The sequence below is a fragment of the Cannabis sativa genome, chromosome 6 (assembly GCF_029168945.1).
Source record: "Cannabis sativa cultivar Pink pepper isolate KNU-18-1 chromosome 6, ASM2916894v1, whole genome shotgun sequence".
NCBI lineage: Eukaryota > Viridiplantae > Streptophyta > Magnoliopsida > Rosales > Cannabaceae > Cannabis > Cannabis sativa.
In genome coordinates, this window is record NC_083606.1 from 518430 (window position 1) to 543732 (window position 25303).

The 25303-nt window shown below is 32.4% G+C and overlaps 3 protein-coding genes across 4 annotated transcripts; all 3 read left to right on the forward strand.

Annotated features, from left to right (window-relative positions):
• Nucleotides 1-890: 890 nt before the first annotated feature.
• LOC115725682 (probable amino acid permease 7) lies at nucleotides 891-10094 on the forward strand. The gene is given in 8 exon segments (XM_030655269.2): nucleotides 891-1149; nucleotides 1274-1510; nucleotides 1732-1825; nucleotides 3091-3305; nucleotides 3391-3524; nucleotides 3790-4017; nucleotides 9442-9757; nucleotides 9760-10094. Coding segments are annotated over 8 exon segments (1398 nt in total). The 5' UTR covers nucleotides 891-1049; the 3' UTR covers nucleotides 9834-10094.
• Nucleotides 10095-13810: 3716 nt separating this feature from the next.
• On the forward strand, nucleotides 13811-17421 carry LOC133028904 (probable amino acid permease 7). Its single transcript, XM_030655267.2, has 8 exons — nucleotides 13811-13963; nucleotides 14048-14170; nucleotides 14645-14881; nucleotides 15096-15189; nucleotides 15680-15894; nucleotides 15980-16113; nucleotides 16348-16575; nucleotides 16873-17421. The coding sequence occupies exons 2-8, from the start codon at nucleotides 14071-14073 to the stop codon at nucleotides 17263-17265; spliced, it is 1401 nt and encodes a 466-aa protein (XP_030511127.2). The 5' UTR covers nucleotides 13811-13963; nucleotides 14048-14070; the 3' UTR covers nucleotides 17266-17421.
• Nucleotides 17422-20444: 3023 nt separating this feature from the next.
• LOC115725685 (probable amino acid permease 7) lies at nucleotides 20445-23980 on the forward strand. Of its 2 annotated transcripts, none has more exons than XM_030655273.2 (7): nucleotides 20445-20689; nucleotides 20761-21003; nucleotides 21107-21200; nucleotides 21987-22201; nucleotides 22288-22421; nucleotides 22770-22997; nucleotides 23534-23980. In XM_030655273.2, the coding sequence occupies exons 1-7, from the start codon at nucleotides 20575-20577 to the stop codon at nucleotides 23933-23935; spliced, it is 1431 nt and encodes a 476-aa protein (XP_030511133.2). In that variant the 5' UTR covers nucleotides 20445-20574; the 3' UTR covers nucleotides 23936-23980. The 2 variants fall into 2 exon arrangements, with proteins under 2 accessions (XP_030511133.2, XP_060972727.1); XM_061116744.1 differs by having other exon boundaries at nucleotides 20463-20689; nucleotides 20797-21003.
• Nucleotides 23981-25303: the final 1323 nt, after the last annotated feature.

A 25303-nucleotide genomic window follows, 5' to 3' on the forward strand; every position in this document is an offset into this window, starting at 1 on the left:
TTTTAATAGTTCGAAGAGAATTTATATTAGTCTAGAAAATTAGACAAGCATAATTTGCTACATATTAAAATTTGGGAGAGAAAAGTTCTAATTTGCCCATAAATTACCATCAATAATTTAATGCTTTTTAAAAATAATAATTTAATATACATTTTTTTTAAGAATAGTTTAATATTTATTGCAAATATATCAAATTATAATTAAGGAGGTATGAGAATTTAGTATTTAATTTAATTATTTTTATAAAAGTTAATTAATTTTTATAATAATAAAAATAATTAAAATTATGTACACAACTCAAAACATAATACATATAAATTATAAAGACCACACCAAAGTATTAATTTAGAGAATTTTATCATTACATAATAAATTTATAAAGTTAAGTGTCACAAATTATATACCTTGAGTAGTTTTGCCACCCCATATTTTTTTATTTTTATTATTAGTTAATAATAAAGGTTAGTTCTTTAACAAAAATAATCCTAATTGAACTTTAGTGGTGGAGTGGAGATTTTGCTTAAATACTTTTTGTCATATATATAACAATAAATTGAAGAATACATTTTTTTATTCATTAATTAAAAATACCTTTATATTATATTTCTTTAAAATTTACATATTTTTGTGAGTGAGTTGTCCAATATAGTCTCACTCTCCACTTAAATTCAGCACATAATTTACATTAACTTAAAGGGTATAGTAGAGACATCATTTATAAAAAAGAATATATTTTAAAGATTATAAAAATAAAGATAAAAATTAAAATAAAATAAAATAAGTATACAATACAATTTCGTCATACATACTTTGCTCGTGTTGTGTCGGGTAAATTCTTTTGTTTATTAAATATAAAGACAACAATGATGGACATAATTATTTATTATACACAATAAGCCAAAATAGCCAAAATAGTCCACATATTTATTTATTAATCATTACTTTCTCAACTCCTTCAATCATCACAGTTATGAGTTTTTCAACACCCTCCATTTCCTTTAATTTCCCATAAATATATATGTATAGATGCAGAACATTGAGGGAGAAACATGGGTGTAAATGGAAGAACAGAAGAGGAGAAATTACTATTACACGATACCTTATCTTCATGTTCATCAGACGAGTCCACCCATCTTCTAAAAAGAACAGGTATTACTATTATTGTTGTTGTTCTGCAAATATTTTAAAAGGAAAAGTGTTTGATAATATATTTGTTGATGTTGGTATTTGTTCTGAAAGAAAAGGGTTTTGTGGTTGTGAATGTGATGAGTAGGGACGACATGGACTGCAGTGGCTCATATAATAACAGGTGTGATAGGAGCTGGTGTATTGTCACTTTCATGGAGTGTGGCTCAGTTGGGTTGGATTGGAGGGCCTTTAGCTATGGTGTTGTTTGCAGCCACAACCATTGTTTCAACACAACTTATTTCTGATTTTTACAGATATCCTCATCCTCATTTTGGTCCTGCTCGCTGCCCTTCTTACATGCAAGCTGTCCATTTGTATTTAGGTGAGCAAAACTCTATGTAATTAAATTAGTAAGTGTTCATGAATCATGATATAACTCTCAAATGGTTAGTAGTGACACTCATAGATTTTTTGTTACTAATTACAGATCTCTCATAATCTACATGGATATGATTCGATTTAGAATGAATTATATATACTTTTTCTTAGAAATCATCATATAACAATGTAAAAATAATAAATAATGATAATAATATTTTGAAGGAGAGAAATGGAAGTATGTGTGTGGAGTGTTTGTGCAACAGAACTTGTGTGGATGTGGGATTGTTTATACCATTACAGCAGCCACCAGTATCAGGTCTGTTACTATATTTTCTCTTTCTTTACTTTCTATTATACCCATCAAAATTTATATTTACCAGGAGTGTTACTCTTAATCACTTATTACAATCTCTTAGTTAACCTCAGTGTTCGAAAATATAGGTTAAAATATTTTTTTTCAAAATATTTTTATGATAGTGTTCGTTATAGTTACAACATCATTCTTGTAGAGTTTACAGTATTGAAAATAAGTTTGAAGTTTTTTGAACACGCGCGGTAGATTAAAATATTATTAATTTTATTTTTGATACTGTAAACTATTTAAAAATTTTCAAAAATTTACAGAAATGATATTGTAACTATAACGAGTATCGCTATAATGAAAATATTCCAACATGTTATTTTAAACGTAAAAATTGACTAAAAAATTATAATAGGAGATTGTAATTAGTAGTGTTTGTATATATATATATATATATGTATATATATAGCTTTAAATTTTATGTTTTGTTCTTGAACTATAGGAAAAACCCTTCTGAATATGCCACCATAGATCACAAGAAGATCATATTTAATGTTTTATATGCCAATAATGAATCCTACTTGCCCAATTATGGCACCATTAATTAATTTGGACAAAAGAAAAGAATGGACCTTGAGATTTCATAATGCATTGCATTGCCTTTACTCTCCCTATGAGATTAGTTAAACAAGATTAAGATTTAAGAGTATTGTTACCATATTTAGAATATAAGAGTAATTTGCGGTATAAATATTTTATTTCAATTTTTGGTTGTAGATAAATACATAAATTTAATTTTTGACGGTAATAATACTTAAATTATAATTTTGGAACTTCAGTAGGTACCTAGCTGTTAAGTGTTAAGTAAATTGCTATGTGACAATTTCTAATTGGTCCAGGTCATTAAATTTTTAATTTTTTTAAAAAATTAGATTAAATATACTAATAAGAAAATAACACGTGGATAATGACTTGACACTCAACGGCCAGGTATAGAGTTTTAAAAATATGATTTAGGTATTATTACCGCTAAAAATTAAACTTACGTATTTATTTGCAACAAAGAGTTACCCTTAGTTATTTTTACCGCAAATTACTTTTATAATAACCGAAATGTTCTCTCACTTGATGATTTTTACTTAGCTTGAATCCATTAACTAAGTAGAGACTTAATCAAGAATTATTAGCAACTAAGTTAATTTGGTATCTGGTGTGGAGTCTTCTATAGTTTGCTTCCTTATATTGGTGATATTTTAAGTATTTTTTCTATGTTAATGTAGAGCCATTCGACGATCGAACTGTTACCACGAAGGAGGGGAACAAGCAACATGTTCGGACGGACTTAGTCTGTACATCTTGCTATTTGGAGCTTTTCAGATTATAGTGTCACAGATTCCAAATTTCCATAACATGGCATGGCTTTCTGTTATTGCTGCAATCATGTCCTTTGCCTACTCTTTTATTGGATTTGGACTTGGCTTTGCAAAAGTCATAGGTAATAAAATAATGACTTAACTTTAAGATTATAATGAATGGTATTTTTGAGAGTAAGAGAGAAAGTGTTCATTTTGAAATTGCAGAAAATGGAACAATTCAAGGGAGTATAACAGGAGTTCCAGCCTCAAATATGGCTAACAAAATATGGTTGTCATTTCAAGCAATTGGGAACATTGCTTTTGCTTATCCATACTCAGTTATCCTTCTTGAGATTCAGGTTTGATGTCTAACTAATCTGTTCGACTATGAAAATGTTATAGGAGTTTATTAGTAATTTGAAGAGTGCACTTCAAAGATTTGTTCAGTCTCGAAGATGACTCTCAATGAAAGCACTAATATTAAGTAACGAGTCCTCATTCCATAACAAATTACTAATAAGCCCTTATAGTATTTTTATAGCCTAACATAATCTCAATTTCAAATCATAACAAAAACTCGAAAAGGATTACTAAAAAAACCGCTCAAATTATTGTAATATGAAGGATACGTTGAAGTCTCCACCAGCACAACACTACACCATGAAGAAGGCTTCACTTATTGCAATCTTCTCAACAACCATTTTCTATCTATGTTGTGGATGTTTCGGGTATGCAGCTTTCGGAAACAACACACCGGGAAACCTCTTATCGGCATTCGATTTCTTCCAACCTTATTGGCTCATAGACTTTGCTAATGTTTGCATTGTTCTACACTTGGTGGGAGGATATCAGGTAAATAACAACAACCACTCTTGTATCAAAAAAATTCATGTTTAGCTTAATTAAAATTAGTTAAGTTAGTTATAACAACCACTCTTCATTTTTGCATTTCGATATTTTCTCTAACCTATAACAATTACCCTTAAAAAATAGTTAAGTTAGTTTTATAGCTCATTAATTAAAAGGTACTACTTTTGAGTTCAAAGTAAATAAACATATGAGAAAGAATGCTGCTAATTTCGATTTGGATTACAACGAATGTATTGGTGTACATAGTTATAGTTAGTTGTTTGTGCGTATAGGATAAGAGTTTGTTACTCTTCACAGCTAGACAGTTAGTTTTTTCTGTTTCTAACTGCTTTTCTGTTATTGATTGTATTGTACTCTTTTCATATGTAAATACAATCATCTCATAGAGCTGAGTACAGTTTTTTACTCAAGCTCATTTTCTCTCAAATTAGTTTCTCAACTTGGTATCAGAACCTTGGTTCTTTTTTTTTTCCTTTCTTTGTTCTTCGAAGAATTCTTGAAGCTTTCATCAATGGCGTCCTCATCAGCTGCTCCTCGATCCGAAGGCTCTACTTCCGCTACTACTCGTATTCCTCCAGTTGCAGCAGAGCATGTGATTCCACATCATCTTATTCCTCTGAATTTACGCCTCGATCGCACCAACTATGTGTTTTGGAGATCTCAAGTTCTTTCTACAGCTCGTGCACATCAACTTGAAAGTTTTCTTACAGGATCTCGTCCTCGACCTCCAGCTACAATTCCAGATACTCTTGATGCCACAAGAATGGTGCCAAACCCTGCCTTCAAAGATTGGATGCGTTTGGACCATTTTCTCATGAGTTGGCTCTTCAATTCGATTTCTGAACAAATGCTAGGACATGTTATTCGATGTAACTCGTCTGCTGAACTTTGGACTGTTCTGAGCCAACTATTCTCTAATACATCTCGAGCAAGAATTCTCCAACTCAGAGGCATGCTTCAATCCACAAAGAAAGGAACTACACCTGTCGACGAATACATTCTCAAGATGAGATGCCTTGTAGATGCTTTAATGGCAGCAGGACAACAAATTTCTAATGATGAGCTTATCCTCTATATTCTTGGAGGATTAGGTAATGAATATGACTCTGTTATTGTCACTCTAACTTCAAAAGATGTCATTACCTTGTAGGATGTTCAATTCTTGCTTCAAACTCAAGAACTTTGACTTGAGCAACAACAGTCCCCTACTGCCTTGGATCTTCACAATCCATCAACCAACTATGCCTCTAAGAAAAACACATCTGCATCTGTCAATCCTGGCAACAATACTCGAGGTCGAGCTGCTCATCGTGGCAGAGGTGGTAGGACACCAAACAATAATAATCGAGGAGGAAATCGACCAATCTATCAAGTTTGTGGCAGATCTGGTCACACTGTAATCAAATGTTATCACATATTTGATTTGAGTTATCAAGGAGAAGGCAATTCAAACCCAACCGAACCTACTTCAGATGATCCTCAAGCACTTCTTGCATCTGCAACAACTGTTCCTGATCCTCAATGGTAACTGGATAGTGGAGCATTGCACCATGTTGTGGTTGATGCAACTAAACTAAATAAGACAGTTGATTACAAAGGCAAAGGAAAATTGGTATTAGGTAATGGTGCTTCCCTTCCCATTCTTGCTATTGGTTCTTGTTTTATACCCACATCTAAACCATTATGTCTACACAAAGTGTTACATGTTCCTTCCATAGATAAAAATCTCATTAGTGTCTCATAATTCACTCTTGATAATGATATCCATATCTTGTTTGACTCTAATAATTGTTTTGTCTTGGATAAGGTCACGAGGAAGGTTCTTCTTCAAGGAACACTTAGCCACAGCCTTTATCAGCTGCCATTACCATCTTTTAATTCTTGCACTTTGTTTCCTCCTTCTGTGCTTTTAGCTACAAATAATAATGATGTACTTTCTCATTCAGACCAGTCTTGCAATGTTTCAAAGAGTAATATCAACTCTGCCCTGTGTAAGGAGTCCAGTCGAATTGCTGCACTTTGGCACAATCGACTTGGGCATCCATCTCATATCATCTTAAACAAAGTTTTACATTCTATGAATAAAACTTGTTCTAAATCAGATTTACCATTTTGTGATGCATGTCAATATGGTAAAAACCATTTAAAGCATTTTTTTTAGTGTGCCTTTAAAAATAACATCCTGCCTTCAACTCATCCATTCGGATGTATGGGGACCATCACCATATCCCACACCAGAAGGCTATAAATACTACATCGTGTTTGTAGATGACTTTACTAAGTATAGCTGGATATACCCTATGAAAAACAAAACAGAAGTTGTCCCAATCTTTCTCACATTCAAAGCATTTGTTGAGAACCAATTTGACATTAAAATAAAAGGTATGCAAACCGATTGGGAAGGAGAGTATAGGAAGTTACAACCTATTCTTCAAAATTTAGGCATTCTATTCAGACATCCATGCCCCCATACTCATCCTCAACAAGGAAGAGTAGAGAGAAAACATCGTCATGTCACAGAAATGGGTCTAACTATGTTAGCAAAAGCCAACATGCCACTTAAATTCTGGTGGGATGCTTTTGTTTCAGCTGTCTTTCTTATCAATAGACTTCTTACTATAGTTAACAAGTACAAATCCCCATATGAAAGCATGTATAAAATCATACATGATTACTAATTTCTTAAAACATTTGGATGTGCTTACTTTCCTTACCTTAGACCCTACAACACACATAAATTTGAGTTTAAAACCTCAAAATGTGTGTTTCTTGGTTACAACCCATTTCACAAAGGTTATAGATGCCTTCACTCAATAGGTCGAATATATAAAGCAAGAAGTGTCAATTTCAATGAATCTGAATTTCCATTCTCCTCCATGTTCCTGTCAAACAACAGTCCTCTGTTCACATGCACACAAATCTCTTAGCACCAGCTTTTGTAATTCCAGTCTTGCACAATGATTCCCCATCAATCCCACCTATCCAATTTGGTTCTCTCCCTATACAAACTGATGACACAAATTATGAGCAAAATGATTCTCACAGCCCTCCACCCCAACCTCTTGTTCACACTAGTTCCATCGCATCAGCCCACACCAATCAAAACAGTTCTCACTCAAATGAAGTGCCTAATGAATCACTCATACCTGCTGTCCATATTCCCCATTCACCACCCCCATTGCCTTCAAGACATCATATGCAAACAAGGTCAAAATCTGAAATTTACAAACCAAAAGTCTACATGGTAACATCCACTCAACACCAGGCCTATGACATACCAAGAACAGTCAAACAGGCTCTAAGTTTGTCTCAATGGAAGAATGCAATGGATCGTGAAAATATTGCACTAAAAAAGAAAAAGACTTGGATATTGGTGCCTTATTCTCCTGACATGAATTTAGTAACTAATAAATGGATTTTCAGAGTCAAATATCACAAAGATGGCAACCTTGATAAATTCAAGGCCAGGTTAGTTGCAAGGGGTTTTCAACAAACTCCTGGTCTTGAATTTACAGATACATTCAATCCTGTGATAAAAGCCTCCACAATACGATTCAATTTTAGTTTAGCTGTAACTTTTCAATGGGAAACTTCAAGAGAAAGTTTACATGAAGCAACCAATAGGTTTTGAAGATCCAGAAAAACCAGACCATGTTTGTTTGCTCCAAAAATCTCTGTATGGTTTAAGACAAGCTCCACATGCTTGGTTTGACAAGCTTAAAACATCATTAATTCAATGTGGCTTTACTGAATCTGTATCTGACACGTCCTTGTTCTATATGAACATACAAGGCAACTTATTACTGGTTCTAGTGTATGTCGATGATCTATTAATTACTGGAGGTGATTCCACTGCTGTATCCAAACTTATCTCAGATCTACACACTCTATTTGCGCTAAAATCTCTTGGTTCAGTAAGCTACTTTCTTGGTTTCAAAGTATACAGAAACTCTTCAGGGTTATATCTTACTCAGTCCAAATACGATGTTGATCTCCTTGATAAAACTCAATTTGATGATGCAAAAGCCTGCTCAACCCCAATGATACAGGCCAACAAACTGGCCCTTCAAGACAATTTAGCTTTTGACAACCCTGCCTATATAGAAGCACCATTGGAGCACTTCAATATCTTACCTTAGCCAGGCCAGACCTTGCATATAGTGTAAACAAGCTTAGTCAATTTTTAAAGGCACCAACAACCAATCTTGGAATGCTTGTAAACGGGTACTCAGATATATCAAGGGCACCACACATCTCGGTTTACATTTCAGGCCCTCCAACATGCTTCACTTAGAAGCATACTCTGATGTTGACTGGGCCTCCAGTTTGGATGACAGAAAATCGACATCAGGTTTCTTTCTATTTTTAGGTGGAAATCTTGTCAATTGGAGTTCTAGAAAACAACAAGCTGTCTCTCGATCGAGCATAGAATCAGAATATCATGCCTTAGCTTCAGCAGCTACTGAACTAGTATGGATCACATCTTTGCTTACTGAAATAGGAATAACATTGCATAAACAGCCTCCTACTCTTTGGTGCGACAATCAAAGTGCTCAAGCACTTGCTCTAAATCCAGTATTCCACACTAGAACCAAACACATAGAGTTGGATGTTCACTACATCTGATCTCAAATTGCAGAAAAGAAACTTCAAGTCTGCTACATTCCAACAGAAGATCAAACATCTAATCTCTTTACAAAACTCCTGTCATATCCCAGGTTTCAATTCTTATGTAACAAACTGTACCTTGAATACTCCAAATACAGTTTGAGGGGGGTATTAGTGTACACAGTTAGTTATAAGATAAGAGTTTGTTACTCTTCATAGCTAGACAGTTAGTTTTTCCTAACTATATTTTCTATTTCTAACTGCTTTTCTATTATTGATTGTATTGTACTCTTTTCATATATAAATACAATCATCTCATAGAGCTGAGTACAGTTTTTCACTCAAACTCATTTTCTCTCAAATTAGTTTCTCAACTGAATGAAATAAACAACTTATTCTAATTGTAATTCACTATTTCAATTGAAGGTCAAACCAATAAAGAACAAGCACTATTGTATCAAACAATTCTTGTTTAATGTTTAATGTTATAACAACTACTCTTCATTTTTACTTTTCGATATTTTCTCTAACCTATAACAGTTACCCTTAAAAAAATAGTTAAGTTAGTTATATACCATTAACTAAAAGGTACTATTTTCAATTTCAAAGTAAATAAACATATCAATATTGCTAATTTTGATTCTGAAATTACTAATAAAGTAAACATATCAATGAGAATACTGTTGATTCTGATTCTCTCAAAAACGAAACAAATAGCTTATTTTGATTCTGATTCAACGATTTGATTGAACATTAATCCAATTACTAAATAATATGTCATTGTTGTTGTGTGGCTAGATGTACAGTCAGCCAGTATTCGCAGGAGTCGAAAGATGGTACAACAAGAAATACCCGAACAGCGAATTCGGGAAGAGTTTGAAGGTACCACTGGTGCCAACAATTGAACTAAATCCCTTTCAATTATGCTTTCGAACCGCGTATGTAATGTGTACAACAGGAATTGCCATGTTGTTTCCTTATTTCAATCAAGTTTTGGGAGTGTCAGGGGCATTGGGTTTTTGGCCTATGGTTATATATTTTCCAGTGGAAATGCACTGTGTGCAAAACAACATAGTTCCATGGACAAGAAAATGGCTTCTTCTCAAGACTTTTAGTTTGTTTGCTTTGTTGTTGCAGTTGCTGGTGTCATTGGATCACTTCAAGGACTTATTAGTGCTAAGTTTAGTTGAATTATTAAGTAAAAAAAAAGAAAAAGACTATTCTTTTATGGTAAATTTGTAAAAAGAGAAAAAAAAATGTGCTATTTTCATGTTGTTTGTAACTATTGTTATCTGTTTTTCCCTTTTGACTTTTGACTCTTGAGCATGTGAAATTGATTCTATATGGGAAAGTGATTTTTCACTTTTTGGTTTTGTTAAGAGAAATTTACTGTATAAATACTTAAGTTTAATTTTCGGTTATAAATAAATACTTAAGTTTAATTTTGGCGGTAATAATACTATTTCTATTAAAATGATTGTTAGTACTTGAAAACTACTTTATCTCTCAACGTGTCCAATAGAAAAGTGATGTACAACTGTCTTGGCTTCGTCCTTGTGAAATTTCACGATTTTTCAAGATGTATAGGGTGAGATTTTAACAGATCAGTAACGACTGTAAGAGTATGAAAAAAACTTGTTAAAATTTTTCCTAAAAAGAAGAATATTTTTAATTTTTGAATTAGGTGGCCATTTTAACCAAATTAAATGCGAATTCAATCTTCATATTCACATCTTAGTAGTACGAATTCATTGTGACTAGTGGTAAAAAATATTGCGAGATGGGTCCAAGCTAGATTTCACAAAGGGGTACCACTATCAGAAATGTCAGATTTTTACTCTTTCGATTAAAATGATTCTTAGTGCATGAAAACTACTCTTTCTCTTAACATGTCCAATAGAAAAGTGATGCACAATGGTCTTGGCTTTGTCCCTTTGAAATTTCACAATTTTTTGAGATATGTAGGGTGAGATTTTAAGAGAACACTAACAAGTGTAAGAGTAAGAAAAAAATTTGTTAAAAATTTACCATGAAAAGAAGAATATTTTTAATTTTTAAATTAGGGGGGCATTTTAACCAAATTTAACACGAATCCAATCTTTGTATTCACGTATTTGTAGTACGAATTCATTGTTGCTATAATTTTAAACACTACGCAAGTATACGCAATCAAGTAGTAAAACTCACACAGGTGAGGTCGATCCCACAGGGAATTGGATTAAATACCACTAAACTATACTTATAATTCTATTTGGCAATATCGAAAACAATTATGATTTAAGAACAGTAAAGTAATTCAGAAAACGTAAAACACAGTTAAAATTTAAGCAAGATGAGAAGATAGGGAGGAGAATCCTGTTGTTGTTTACCCAAATCGTTAATGCTTAATTACTATCCTATTCTTAAAGTGAATGACAGATTATGAAATAACCTAGCTCTTTTCAGATCTTCTAGATTCTAAATCACATGTTATCTAATTAATTCCTTAATTAAACTAACATGAAATCAGCATTAAGTAATAATCTACTCGTCACATAAGTCATGTAAATACTTTCGTTTCACATAGAACATCGATTATCCCAATTTTAGCATTCTCAATTCTCACTTTTCAGATTTCGAATTGAGATCATAAAGCATGCACAAGGTGATCAATCTTAAACATGAAATTAAACACAAATTAAGATAATTTCACAAACAAGAATGGAGGAATGGTAATTAAATATTAACTAGGCAAAACATTAAACAACAATCATCATCCTCCCTAAATGGAAAATTTAGTTCAGAAACAAATCCATAACCATTCCTAAAGCAATATTCAACATAAATAAATTAAAGAGGAATAGAGAAAGAAACTGTTGGTGGATGAATCTGGATCTTCACTTTGATTTCCTTTGCTCTTCTTGCCTCTTTCTGCTGTGTTTTAGGGTTCCAAATCGCTTCCCTCGACTTCCAATCGCAGTTTTCTATTTATATCTAATTTTTAGGGTTCGTCGGACAAAAATACCCCTGACCGTACGGACGCTCGCCGCGGCCAAAAGTGGTCTCGCCGCGGCCAAAAGTGCATCAAAAAACTACGTTTCTGCCCAGACTTTCTAGCCGCGGCCATGGAAATCTCGCCGCGGCGAGATGGAATTTTCAGCTTCGACATCTTTTAGTAAAATGGGCATAACTTTCTCATACGAACTCCAAATGGGCTGATCCAAGATGCGTTGGAAAGATAAGAAAGAGATCTAAAACTTTTATGTTTTGACTTTTTCCAAAATATGATCAGAACATAGTCGAATTTAGGCTTGAAGTTTCAGCTTTATTCTCTTTTAAAATTTTCTCTATTTTATAGATCACTGTTTTCTAAAATTTATCCAATTTATACATCCCAAGTGTAGAAACCTGAAACCAAAGAAAACAAGCGTAATTCTATTCCAAAAACAATAATAAAGAAGAAAAATAACTATAAAATGTGACCCAAAACTTAGGTTAAAAATAGCCTAACAAATTCCCCCAAACTGAATCTTTACTCGCCCCCGAGTAAAGCTAAAACTCAACTAAACTAAAAAAACAATGCAATAGATAACTAAACCTTCCAAAGATTGAACTGCCACTACCACCTGCACAACTTCAAGCAAATCAATAACCAGAATTTCAACTCAATAACTCTAAGAATTAACTTGGATGCACAATTCAGAAGTAAGTAATTCATATGGACACAAAATGTCGCTTTCGACGTTCATATCACAACCATTCTACACTTTCCGACATTCCACTAACACATGATCAATAAGTTTGGATGACATACCTCTCTCCACTAATGTTGACAAATTTTTCTTTGGAATCAATAGGTCTTTTTCGGTTATCACAACGTGGCTTAGGTACATGGGTAGGTGACAAGTCATTTAAGCTACGTTATACCATAAGCACCATTAACCAAGTAAGCACCTGCACTTATCTCTTTTTTTTTTCATATATCCCAAAGACAATAGTAAGAGATTGCATATTTTTCTCTATGTGCTTACCCCATTGTTCACAATTGATTCTCAAGAAGAAATTACCACATGTCATCTTTCTTTTTTTTTCTTCTTTCTCTTTTTTCAATAGAGGCACAACACATAACAACTATTTAATTTCCAATATCAGAAATGTGATATTTTCACTATTTCGATTAAAATGATTGTTAGAGTTTGAAAACTATTTTTTCTCTCAACGTCTCCGATAGAAAAGTGATGCACAACTCAACCATCAAATTGGTACTAAATTAAATAATAATAATCTGCTAAATATAAATATATAAACTATCAATAGGGTAGAAATACAATAGTTTAAATTAAGGAAAATAAATTAAAATAAAAAAATATTTATTTAGTTATTTAATATATTTTAATTATTTAAAACAAAAATTAATAGTTTGACTAACAAAAATAAATATATTTTAAACAATACCATAAATATAATTAATATAGTTATAAATACTGAATTAAGTCATCAAGAATTTCCTATCTTACTTAATTGGTGTTACCGATAATTTTTCAATATTAAAGTTACCATGCTTAAATCACGCGCCACCTTCGCTTCCAGCAAAATCGACACCAAAATCTATGTCGCCTATCCTCAAGGGTAGGGGTGTTCATTGGATCACATCCAATGGATTTGGATTGGTTCTATTCATTGGATGCTTTAACTGGTTTTTTATTGGATTGAATTGAATCCATCCAATAAATTCAATGGATGAATCCAATCTATTTTAGCCACTATTTAAGCTGATTTCATTCAAAAGAAAAAAAATATATGAAAAAACATAATTTAAAACCTAATAATCTAATAATAAACAATAGTTTAATCCAAATTCAACCTAATTTTCATAATCTCATAATAAAAATATAACAAAAATCTAACTTAATAAGCAAAAGTCTTAATAAACAAGTCCAATACATCAAATGCAAAATGAGCTGAAGATAAACAAATTCAAAGAAAATTATGAAAACTAAATCAAAGAAATAAACTTAATTAAATAGAATAAATAATAAAAAATTGGTTTTGACCTACCACCATGAGATCTTGAAATGAAATGAAATGATATTTCAGGGTCAAGAGAGAGATTGACTTTCCTATTTGCGTGGGTTTGACTTTGACATGGACACAAATGGTAAAAAATAAAAAATGTATATTTTACATCTGAAACTAATAAAACTAAAACTAAAAAGTTTTCTAATTTAGTGTTGGTAGTCAGAGACCATGTGAATGCTTGCTCACCATAAACATAGCAATCAAAGTTAGGGTATTAACCTTATTGGAACATCAAAAAAAGTCCTCAAAAAACACCACCTTGGTAAGTCACTGTCTTATATGTTCAGATTTTGTTGCTTATAAGTTATGCTTACTTACACACACACACATATATATGTATGTATAGATGTAGACCATTGAGGGAGAAAAATGGGTGTAAATGGAAAAATAGAAGAGGAACAATTACTATTACACGACACCTTATCTTCATCATCATCAGATGAGTCCACCCATCTTCTGAAAAGAACAGGTATTACTATTATTATTATTATTATCATCTTCTTCTTCTTCTTCATGTTGTTCTTGTTCTGCAAATATTTTAGAAGGAAAGGTGTTTGATAATATGTCCATGAGAACAGAACAGAGAAAAAAAAACAAGAAAGAAATTAATTAATTATTATTGTGGTTGTGAAATTAATTTGAAATTTGCAATCTCTATTGCTGTTTGTAAATTCTTTCTAACTATTGAAATTGTTGAATGATTGTTCAAGTATTAAACCGTGCTCCCAAACTTGAATATGTATCAAATTATACATTCATGAAATATCATCTACATCATGTTTCTGTTAGTAAAATTAGAAATAAAAATCTTTTAATTAAACAATCTCAACAGAGAAGAAAAAACAGTGGTCCTGAATTAAATTTGTGTAAGTTTAATTTATTTATAGATGCTGATATTTGGTCTGAAAGAAGAGGGTTTTGTGGTTGTGAATGTGATGAGTAGGGACGACATGGACTGCAGTGGCTCACATTATAACAGGTGTGATAGGAGCTGGTGTGTTGTCACTTTCATGGAGTGTGGCTCAGTTGGGTTGGATTGGAGGGCCTTTAGCTATGGTGTTGTTTGCAGCCACAACCATTGTTTCAACACAACTTATTTCTGATTTTTACAGATATCCTCATCCTCATTTTGGTCCTGCTCGTTGCCCTTCTTACATGCAAGCTGTCCATTTGTATTTAGGTAAGCAAAACTCTATGTAATTGAATTAGTAAGTGTTCATGAATCATGATATAACTCTCAAATGGTTAGTAGTGACACTCATAGATTTTTTTGTTACTAATTACAGATCTCTTATAATCTATATGGATATGATTCGATTTAGAATGAATTATATCTACTTTTTCTTACAAATCATTAAATAATAATAATAAATAATGATAATAATATTTTGAAGGAGAGAAATGGAAGTATGTGTGTGGAGTGTTTGTGCAACAGAACTTGTGTGGAAGTGGGATTGTTTATACCATTACAGCAGCCACCAGTATCAGGTCTGTTACTAAATTTTCTCTTTCTTTACTTTCTATTCTAGTCATCAAAATTTATATAGATATATATTTTTATATATATACGAGAAGTGTAATCTCTTAGTTAATCTCTGTATTCGAAAATGTATGTCAAATTTTTTTTTTAAATTTTTTTTTTTATGATTGTGCTCGTTATAGTTACAACATCATTCTTGTAAATTTTTGAAAAATTTCAAAGAATTTACAGTACCAAAAATAAGTTTAAAATTTTTTTAACACGCGTGGTAGATTAAAATATCATTAACTTTATTTTTAATAATGTAAACTATTTAAAAATTTTCAAAAATTTACAGGGATGATATTGTAACTATAACGACTATCACTATGAAAAAAAATATTTTAACATGTAATTTTAGACGTAAAAATTCACTAATAAAAAATTATAATAGAAGGTTATAATTAGTACGCTTCATATATTTTAAGCATTTTAAGCATTTTTTTTATGTTGATGCAGAGCCATTCGACGATCGAGCTGTTACCATGAAGGAGGGGAACAAGCAACATGTTCAGACGGACTTAGTTTGTACATCTTGCTATTCGGAGCTATTCAGATTATAGTGTCACAGATTCCAAATTTCCATAACATGGCATGGCTTTCTGTTATTGCTGCAATCATGTCCTTTGCCTACTCTTTTATTGGATTTGGACTTGGCTTTGCAAAAGTCATAGGTAATAAAACAATGACTTAACTTTAAGATTATAATCAATGGTATTTTTGAGAGTGAGAGAGAAAGTGTTCATTTTGAAATTGCAGAAAATGGAACAATTCAAGGGAGCATAACAGGAGTTCCAGCCTCAAATATGGCTAACAAAATATGGTTGTCATTTCAAGCAATTGGGGACATTGCTTTTGCTTATCCATACTCAGTTATCCTTCTTGAGATTCAGGTTTGATGTCTAGCTAATTTGAAGAGTGCATTTCAGAGATTTGTTCTGTCTCGAAAATGACTCTCAATAAAAGCACTAATATTAAGTAACGAGTCCTCATTCCACAACAAATTACTAATAAGCTCTTATAGTAATTTTATAGTCTAACATAATCTCAATTTCAAATCATAACAAAAACTCGAAAAGGGTTACTAAAAAAACCTCTCAAATTATTGTCTTGAAATGAATATGAAGGATACATTGAAGTCTCCACCAGCACAACACTACACCATGAAGAAGGCTTCACTCATTGCAATCTTCTCAACAACCATTTTCTATCTATGCTGTGGATGTTTCGGGTATGCAGCTTTCGGAAACAACACACCAGGAAACCTCTTATCCGGATTCGATTTCTTCCAACCTTATTGGCTCATAGACTTTGCTAATGTCTGCATTATTCTACACTTGGTGGGAGGATATCAGGTAAATAACAACAGCCACTCTTGTAGTTACCCTTAAAAAAATAGTTAAGTTAGTTATATAGCTCATTAACTAAAATGTACTATTTTCGTTTTCAACGTAAATAAACATATCAAGATTGCTAATTTATATTCTAAAATTACTAATAAAGTAAACATATCAATGAGAATACTGCTGATTCTGATTCAAATTCAGATTCTCTCACAAACAAGACAAATAGCTTATTTTGATTCTGATTCAGCGATTTGATTGAACATTAATTCAATTACTAATAATATGACATTGTTGTTGTGTGGCTAGATATACAGTCAGCCAGTATTCGCAGGAGTCGAAAGATGGTACAATAAGAAATACCCGAACAGCGAATTCGGGAAGAGTTTGAAGGTACCACTGGTGCCAACAATTGAACTAAATCCCTTTCGATTATGCTTTCGAACCGCGTATGTAATGTGTACAACAGGAATTGCCATGTTGTTTCCTTATTTCAATCAAGTTTTGGGAGTGTCAGGGGCATTGGGTTTTTGGCCTATGGTTATATATTTTCCAGTGGAAATGTACTGTGTGCAAAACAACATAGTTCCATGGACAAGAAAATGGCTTCTTCTCAAGACTTTTAGCTTTGTTTGCTTTCTTGTTGCAGTTGCTGGTGTCATTGGATCTCTTCAAGGACTTATTAGTGCTATGTTTAGTTGAATTATTAAGATAAAAAAGAAAAGACTATTCTTTTATGGTAAATTTGCACAAAATAGAAAAAAAAAAAAGTGTCATTTTTAGGTTGTTTGTAACATTTTGTTATCTGTTTTTCACTTTTGACTGAAATTGATTCTACATGGGAAAAGTGATTTTTTACTTTTTGGTTTTCCTAAGAGTAATTTGCAGTATAAATACTTAAGTTTAATTTCCGGTTGCACCCCGACTTCCTATGGATTTTACATGCCCGGAGAATTTGAACCTCACTCACAAACCTTGCTTGGTTGGCCTGTAAGCCTTCTCTTTCATGTTTTTCATCAATTTTCTCACTTGGCTACTATCTTTATTTAGTGGCTACAAGGATTGTAACATCAGATATAAAAACAGGATCAAGGCCTTCGCTTTATGCTCTCTTTTAGCTTTACATAAGCTTTATATCTCTGTTGATGCTAGTAGAGAATAGGAATGTAATGATGTAAATATTACATGTAGTATCCTTGGTATAACTTTATATTTAACACTTACTGTCTCTGTGTTTATTTAAGATAAGTAAATGATGCTATGGGGTTTCTCCTAACATGGATGTGTCCAACATTAAGCTTCCTTTTAAGCTTGTAGGAGCCTCCTGATAACTGGACAAATAATGCAATCCCTTCTCAACGTGTATTCGTCAAGGTAGCCTCACTTTTCTAGTGGACGCGTTGAGAGAAAACTAGTTTATTCACTAACAGTCATTTTAATCGAAATAGTGAAATCTCACATTTCAAATAGTGGTACCCCTTTTGTGAAATGTGGACCGCACCCATCTCGAAATATTTTTTGCCATTAGTCACAATGAATTCGTACTACTTAGACATGAATATGAAGATTGGTTTCGCTTAAAATTTGGTTAAAATGGTCCCCTAATTCAAAATTTTAAAATATTCTTCCTTTTAGGGTAAATTTTAACAAGTTTTTTGTTACTCTTACACGCGTTAGTGTTCTATTAATATGTCACCCTACAGTACCCATCTCCAAAAATTATGAAATTTCACGAGAATGAAGCCAAGACCGTTGTCTAACATTTTTTTATTGGACGTGTTGAGAGAAAAAGTAGTTTTTAGGCACTAACAGTCATTTTAATCGAAATAGTGAAAATCTCACATTTCCGATAACGGTACCCCTTTGTCCAATAGAAAAGTGATGGACAACGGTCTTGGCTTCCTCTCTGTGAAATTTCACATTTTTTTTTATTTGTGTAGGGTGAGATTTTAAGAGAATACAATTGTGTGTAAGAGTAAGGAAAAAACTTGTTAAAATTTACCTTGAAAAGAAAAATATTTTCAGTTTTTGGATTAGGGGGCCATTTTAACCAAATTTACCATGAAACCAATCTTCATATTTGTATCTTAGTAGTACGAATTCTTTGTGACTAGTGAAAAAAAATATTTTGAGATGGGTTCGAACTACATTTCACAAAGAGCTACCACTATCAGAAATGTGAGATTTTTACTATTTCGAATATACTAAGTGTTAGTGCTTGAAAACTATGTTCCTCTCAACATGTCCAATAGAAAAGTAATGGACAACGGTCTTAGCTTTATTCTTGTGAAATTTCACGATTTTTCAAGATGTGTTAGGTAAGATATTCAGAGAACACTAACGAGTATTAGAGTAAAGAAAAAAAATTGTTAAAATTTACACTAAAAAAAAATTAGTTTTTGAATTAGGGGCCATTTTATCTAAATTTAACGCGAAAATAATCTTCATATTCACATCTTAGTAGTACTAATTCATTGTAACTAGTGGCAAAAAATATTCTGAGATGAGTCCGGGTCACATTTCATAAAGGGCCACTATTAGAAATGTGAGATTTACACTATTTCGATAAAAATAATTGTTAGTGCTTAGTGATGGACAACAATCTTGGCTTTCTCCCTGTGAAATTTTACGATTTTTCGATATGTGTAGAGTGAGATTTTAAGAGAACACTAACGAAAATAAAAATAAAGAAAAAACTTGTTAAAACGACAAGAATATTATTACTTTATTTTATTATAGATGAAAACAACATCATTGTTTACAAATAACAATACTTTAATGAATAATTTATAAAACAACAACATTTTTTAAAAACAACAGTAATTTAGAAAAATAACTAAAATATAACATAAAAGAAAAAACGACAATAAAATCATAACTGAAGATTTTTTTTTCTTTTTCGAAAATCCATTTTTAGAATCCAATAATAAGTGTCCCAAAATATGTTTTTGTCATTAGTTATATTGTGGGTATTGTCCCAAATAGAATAAATAGTAGAGTATTGAACTATATATAAGAATATAAGCTACTCCATTCATGACCAATTAATTTTGAGATGGAACCACCTGATTCTCAACAAACAACATTTTTGACAAACTGCAATAATATAATTTTTTTTTTTTTTTTGGAAGAACAGCTAGTTCATTAAACAACGAAACGGATGGGAACCACAGGGGGCTCCCTCCCCATGGATTACAGAAGCACTATCGCCAGAAACTCTAGCAGATTTTGCTAAACCATCGACAAAACTCAGATCACCACGCTTAACATAAAGAAAATTACAATAACTAAACATCTGAATTAAATCTAAAACTGAAAAAGAAAGATTAAGGAAATGCCAATCCGGGATACACCTTCTACCATTCAAGGCTTGAGTAGCCACCTTTGAATCCGACACCACATAACATTTGTGCCATCCTTCTTTGTACGCCCAATCTAGAGCAAGCCAAATAGCTTTTGTTTCAGCCTCCAAAGCAGAGTATGCCGAAGCCTTTGTTACCTTGTAAGCCCACATACCAGTCGAAACATTAACCATCACCACAGCAAGACCTGCTACACCTTCCTTCCACGAAGCATCTGTCATTAATACAATGTTAGCAGTCGACTGATTGCCTTTGATCCTCAAAGGAACCACCTCTGAACTCTCGGATGCTCTCATTGAGTCACAGTAACCCGACCACTGCTTTGAAATCTGATGCAGAAGAGACGGGATTAAAACCTTACTTCCATTGAAATAATATAATAAAAAACGACAATTTCAAAACACCAGCAATACATAAAAAACGAAAAAGCTACTGAAAACGACATTAATATATAGAAAACGACAATAAAATCATAAACGACAGTTTAAAACTACAAGAAAGAATATGAAACAAAAAAATACGTTTTTGTCGTTAGAAACATATGAAAAAACCTCAGAAGAGTCAAAGGTCAACAACTTCATACTTAAAACTTCATACAGATCTCTCTTCTCTGTAATGAATTTCTATTAAAAACAAGAAAGAGAGAGAAATGGGTGTTGAAGAAGAAGAAGAAGAAGAGCTATCACCATTTGTAAAAACATTTTCTTCATTTGACAATGAATCTGTATCTGAATCTGAATCAAACCACCCTACAATCAGAAATGGTAACATAAAAATCTCATTTTTATTCTTGTCATCTAATTCTTCTAAAGTTTTGATTTTTATTGTGAATAAGGGACTACATGGACTGCTGTGGCTCATATCATAACAGGGGTTATTGGAGCTGGAGTATTATCACTCTCATGGAGTATAGCTCAATTGGGTTGGATTGCAGGGCCTTTCTTAATCTTAATCTTTGCTCTAATCACCATTGTTTCAGCAAATCTTTTATCTGATTGTTACAGATACTCAAATCCTCATTTGGGTTTTGACCAATATCGTTGTTCTTCATATATAGAAGCTGTTAGGTTATACTTAGGTGAGTGAGATTACCACTTGTTTTGAATTAAAGTTTGAATTTTTACTCATTGTCATTTGATTTTATGATATGGGTTTCACTTAGTTTCATTGAATTTTTTTAGGGGAAAAATCCCAATATGTGTGTGGAGTGTTTTTGCACCAAGGCTTGTATGGATGTGGGATTGCTTATACCATTACAGCTGCCACCAGCATCAGGTTTGTATGGATGCTATTGTATATGAGATTGGTTATGGAACAATGAGACCAGCCCAGACCAGACTAGACCCCAAATACATGTTAATATGTTATTTACAAAGAAGAGTCATATTTATACTAGTAATTTGTGGCATAAATAACTAAATTTAATTCCTGATTGCAAATAATTAATAGGTACCTAATCGTTAAGTGCCAAGTTAATGACCACAGGGATAATGACTCGACACTTAACGGTCAGGTACTTACGTAAGTTTCAGAAATATACTCTCAAAAATTAAACTTAGATTTTTATCTGCAACCGAGAGTTAAACTTAGATATTTAGGCCGCAGATTACTCTATTTACACATTACCAAAAACTTTTCTAGTGTGTGGTCTATCACCAACAAGAACTAGTCTTAACAAGATAATACAAGAATGTGTTGCAGCAGAAATTGTAGTATTAGAAGTTTAGAACTTAAAAATGCCATTGATGACTAGTACTTATCTTATTATTCAAGCTTGATATTATAATGGTAATGTGTTCAAGTGATTGGACCACATTTCAACACAATACACAATCATGTCACTCAGTTTAATTAGTTATTATTTGAATGGATACTTAAGAAATCACATCAGCAATTCATGCTTGAATGGCTTTGTGTTTATTGTTATATCAGCAATAAACAAATTTTTGAACTTTAATAAGTTATTGGATTCTTACAACAAACTTGTTAAACCAAGCCTGAATGGCTTTTATACAAATGTTATTGTCTTTGATTTTCAACATTTGCTCCGTTCTAATGCAGAGCGATCCAGAGATCAAACTGCTACCACGAAAAGGGGCATGAAGCTACATGTTCATATGGAGATGTTCAGCACATGCTTGTATTTGGAGCTATTCAGATTGTAATGTCTCAGATACCAGATTTTCATAACATGACATGGCTTTCTGTTATGGCTGCAGTTATGTCTTTCATCTACAGCTTCATTGGATTCGGACTTGGTTTCGCTAAAGTCATAGGTAAGCCAATGAGTAGTTTTTAAGCTAGTTGCATGAACTTCAAGAATTCGAAACTTGTTGTTCGGTGACTTAATTGGTAATTGCAGAGAATGGTACAATTCAAGGGAGCATAACAGGAGTTCCAGCCTCAAATATCGCTAACAAATTATGGTCAGTCTTCCAAGCACTTGGGGATATCGCTTTCGCCTATCCATACTCGGTTATTCTTCTTGAGATTCAGGTTTGATGTTTAATCTTAATCTAAAGCATAAAAAGATAAACAAAAGGGTCTTAGAAATCTTTCTAAGGTTGCGTTCGGTTGGAAGTAATCAAATGGAAAAGAAAGGAATTAATTTTGATTCCATTCTTTTATTTGGTTGCATTTTAAAGTATTAGAGTGAATGACTTTTCTACTAATTCAGTGGAATGATTATTCCAATTTAAAATGAAAAGAAAGACCATTCCAATGCAAAATGACAAAAATTTAATAATTTTTTTTCATTCCATTCTTATTCTTGTATTTTCATTCTGCCCAACCAAACATACCGCTAAATTTTTGAATATGGTTTTGTAATGAATGAATATGAAGGATACATTGAAGTCACCTCCAGCAGAAAACCAGACCATGAAGAAGGCTACGATGATTTCGGTCTTCTTGACGACCTTGTTCTATCTATGTTGTGGTTGCTTTGGATATGCAGCGTTTGGAAATGACACGCCGGGGAACCTCTTATCAGGATTCGAGTTTTTTGAGCCTTATTGGCTCATAGGTTTCGCTAATGCTTGCATTGTTCTTCACTTAGTGGGAGGATATCAGGTAACAAAATTCTTCTTTTGTATCTAATTGACAAAAGGATTGATCTTCACCCTTCCATAAGGTGTGAGGTTTGAGTCCAAAAGGGTACCTACATGGCAATTGTGAGTTGAAATATTATAAGGTTAAAGGTAGAGCTTGGTTTAAAAGAAATAATACAAGTAGTCTTATATAGTAATGTTGTAGTTTTCTGGTCCCGAAATATTGTATGTTGTTTACCTATTTCTTATTCACTGACAAGAATTATAAAGTTTTATTTCAAAATCGATTGGTATGAGTGAAGCAACTCATGTTTTTATATATGACTCAATACTTTTACATAGTAATTACTGTAGTTACCTTTCTGAGTAAAGGTTCATAACAGAATTACCTACCCAACTGCAAAAACAGATTCTTTTTCAATTGTAACTTTTGGGATTTGGATTATAATCCCTCTTAGGTACTTACATGGTAATTATTATAGTTTCTGATCTTAAATATAGTTTGGCAAACATTCCTATTCTCTAAAGTAATTCGGGTGTTATTTTTTTCGCTTTCAGATGTTCAGTCAACCAATATTTGCAGTTAGCGAAAAATGGCTCAGCAAGAACTACTCGAACAATGAATTTGTGAAGAATTTCTACACTTTGAAACTGCCATTACTGCCGCTCGTTCAACTAAATCCAATGAGACTATGTTTCCGAACAGCTTATGTAGTGTCGACCACAGGAATCGCAATGTTGTTTCCTTATTTCAACCAAGTTTTGGGAGTGTTAGGTGCCATGGGATTTTGGCCAATGATTATACATTTCCCAGTTGAAATGTACTTTGTAAAAAACAAAATTGAAGCTTGGACAAGACAATGGATTGTTCTTAGGATAATTAGCTTTGTTTGCTTTCTTGTGACTGTTGTTGGGGTCATGGGTTCTCTTCAAGGACTTGTAAGTGCCAAACTTGGTTAACTTAAAACTAATATAGAGATAGAGACATCAAATATTCTTATACTATATCTAATATAGAAATATTACACATTACAGTGTAAGTAATGATATGGGCACACAAAATACAAACTCACAATATTTTTCAGCCAATCACATCTCTGACTAAGAAGAGATAATCCATTACAAGTAGGGGTGCACATTTAATAATCTGATCCAAAAAATACTATGTTTAAAATATTAGATAAATTGGAATTAATCTAATAGATATACATGAAATACATCCAATAGAATGAATTGAATCGATTAGATGACTGAAATGAATTAGATAAATGGTAAAATCTAATATTCAATATATAATAAGATCAACTCTGAATAAGCCTAAAAATATTGAATGTAGTTCAATAAACACCCACATAAATATGGCTAATAATAAAGCTAATTATTTCAACTCCCACATTTACATCCTAACAACACCCAAAAAATGCCTAATATCAAATTTTATACAAAGCTATATTTTATTGCTAAACCAATCTATGTCTAATTGCTTCATTTCTTTAGGCAAAATAATTGAAATCTTATATTTCATATCTTGTTTAATCCTATACACCAAGGAGTTCATCATCGAAACCTAAAGACTTCATTCCGAATTTTCCATAATAGATTGGATTGGATTAAAATTTGCACTTAGTGCGGATCGGATGCACTATGAGTAAAATAGTATGGATTAAATTAGATGAACACCCCTAACCACCACTGCCATTGATGTTGCAAGGACTTGCCGTTGAAACTTGGAAACTTTTTGGGGGTCGACCCTAGGCATAGGCGGGTCAGGCCCGTGCCTAGGGCTCAAATAAAAAATAAAAGACCTCATTAGGCTTTTATTTAAGTAAATTAAGTGTATTGTGAACAATAAATATTCATAACTTAGTTGGTTGGGGTGTATGACACATTACCAAGGTTGGCCCAAGCATATAATAGCTTCGACCATTGCACAAGGCCCCTACATTAAAAGACCCATCTTTTTATCATCATATATAGTATAAATATTTTTTTGATAATATATAGTATACATAATAAATATTCATAAGAGCAAATATGCACTTAGCATTTACAAAAAAAAAAATCATAAAATTTTACGGTCCCAATACACATGATTGTAAAATTTTTGTATATTTTAATATTTATGAAGTATTGATTGATATATATATATATATATATTTTTTTTAAATAAAATGCCCAATTTTAATTTTTTGCCCAAAGTCCCCAAACAGTGATGTTGGCCCCAAAATTTAAATAGCCATGACCAGGGCCGACCCTTATGGTGTGCAAGTTGGGCTACTGCACAGGCCCCAAAAAAATAAATGGTCCAATATATTTTTTTTAATGCCT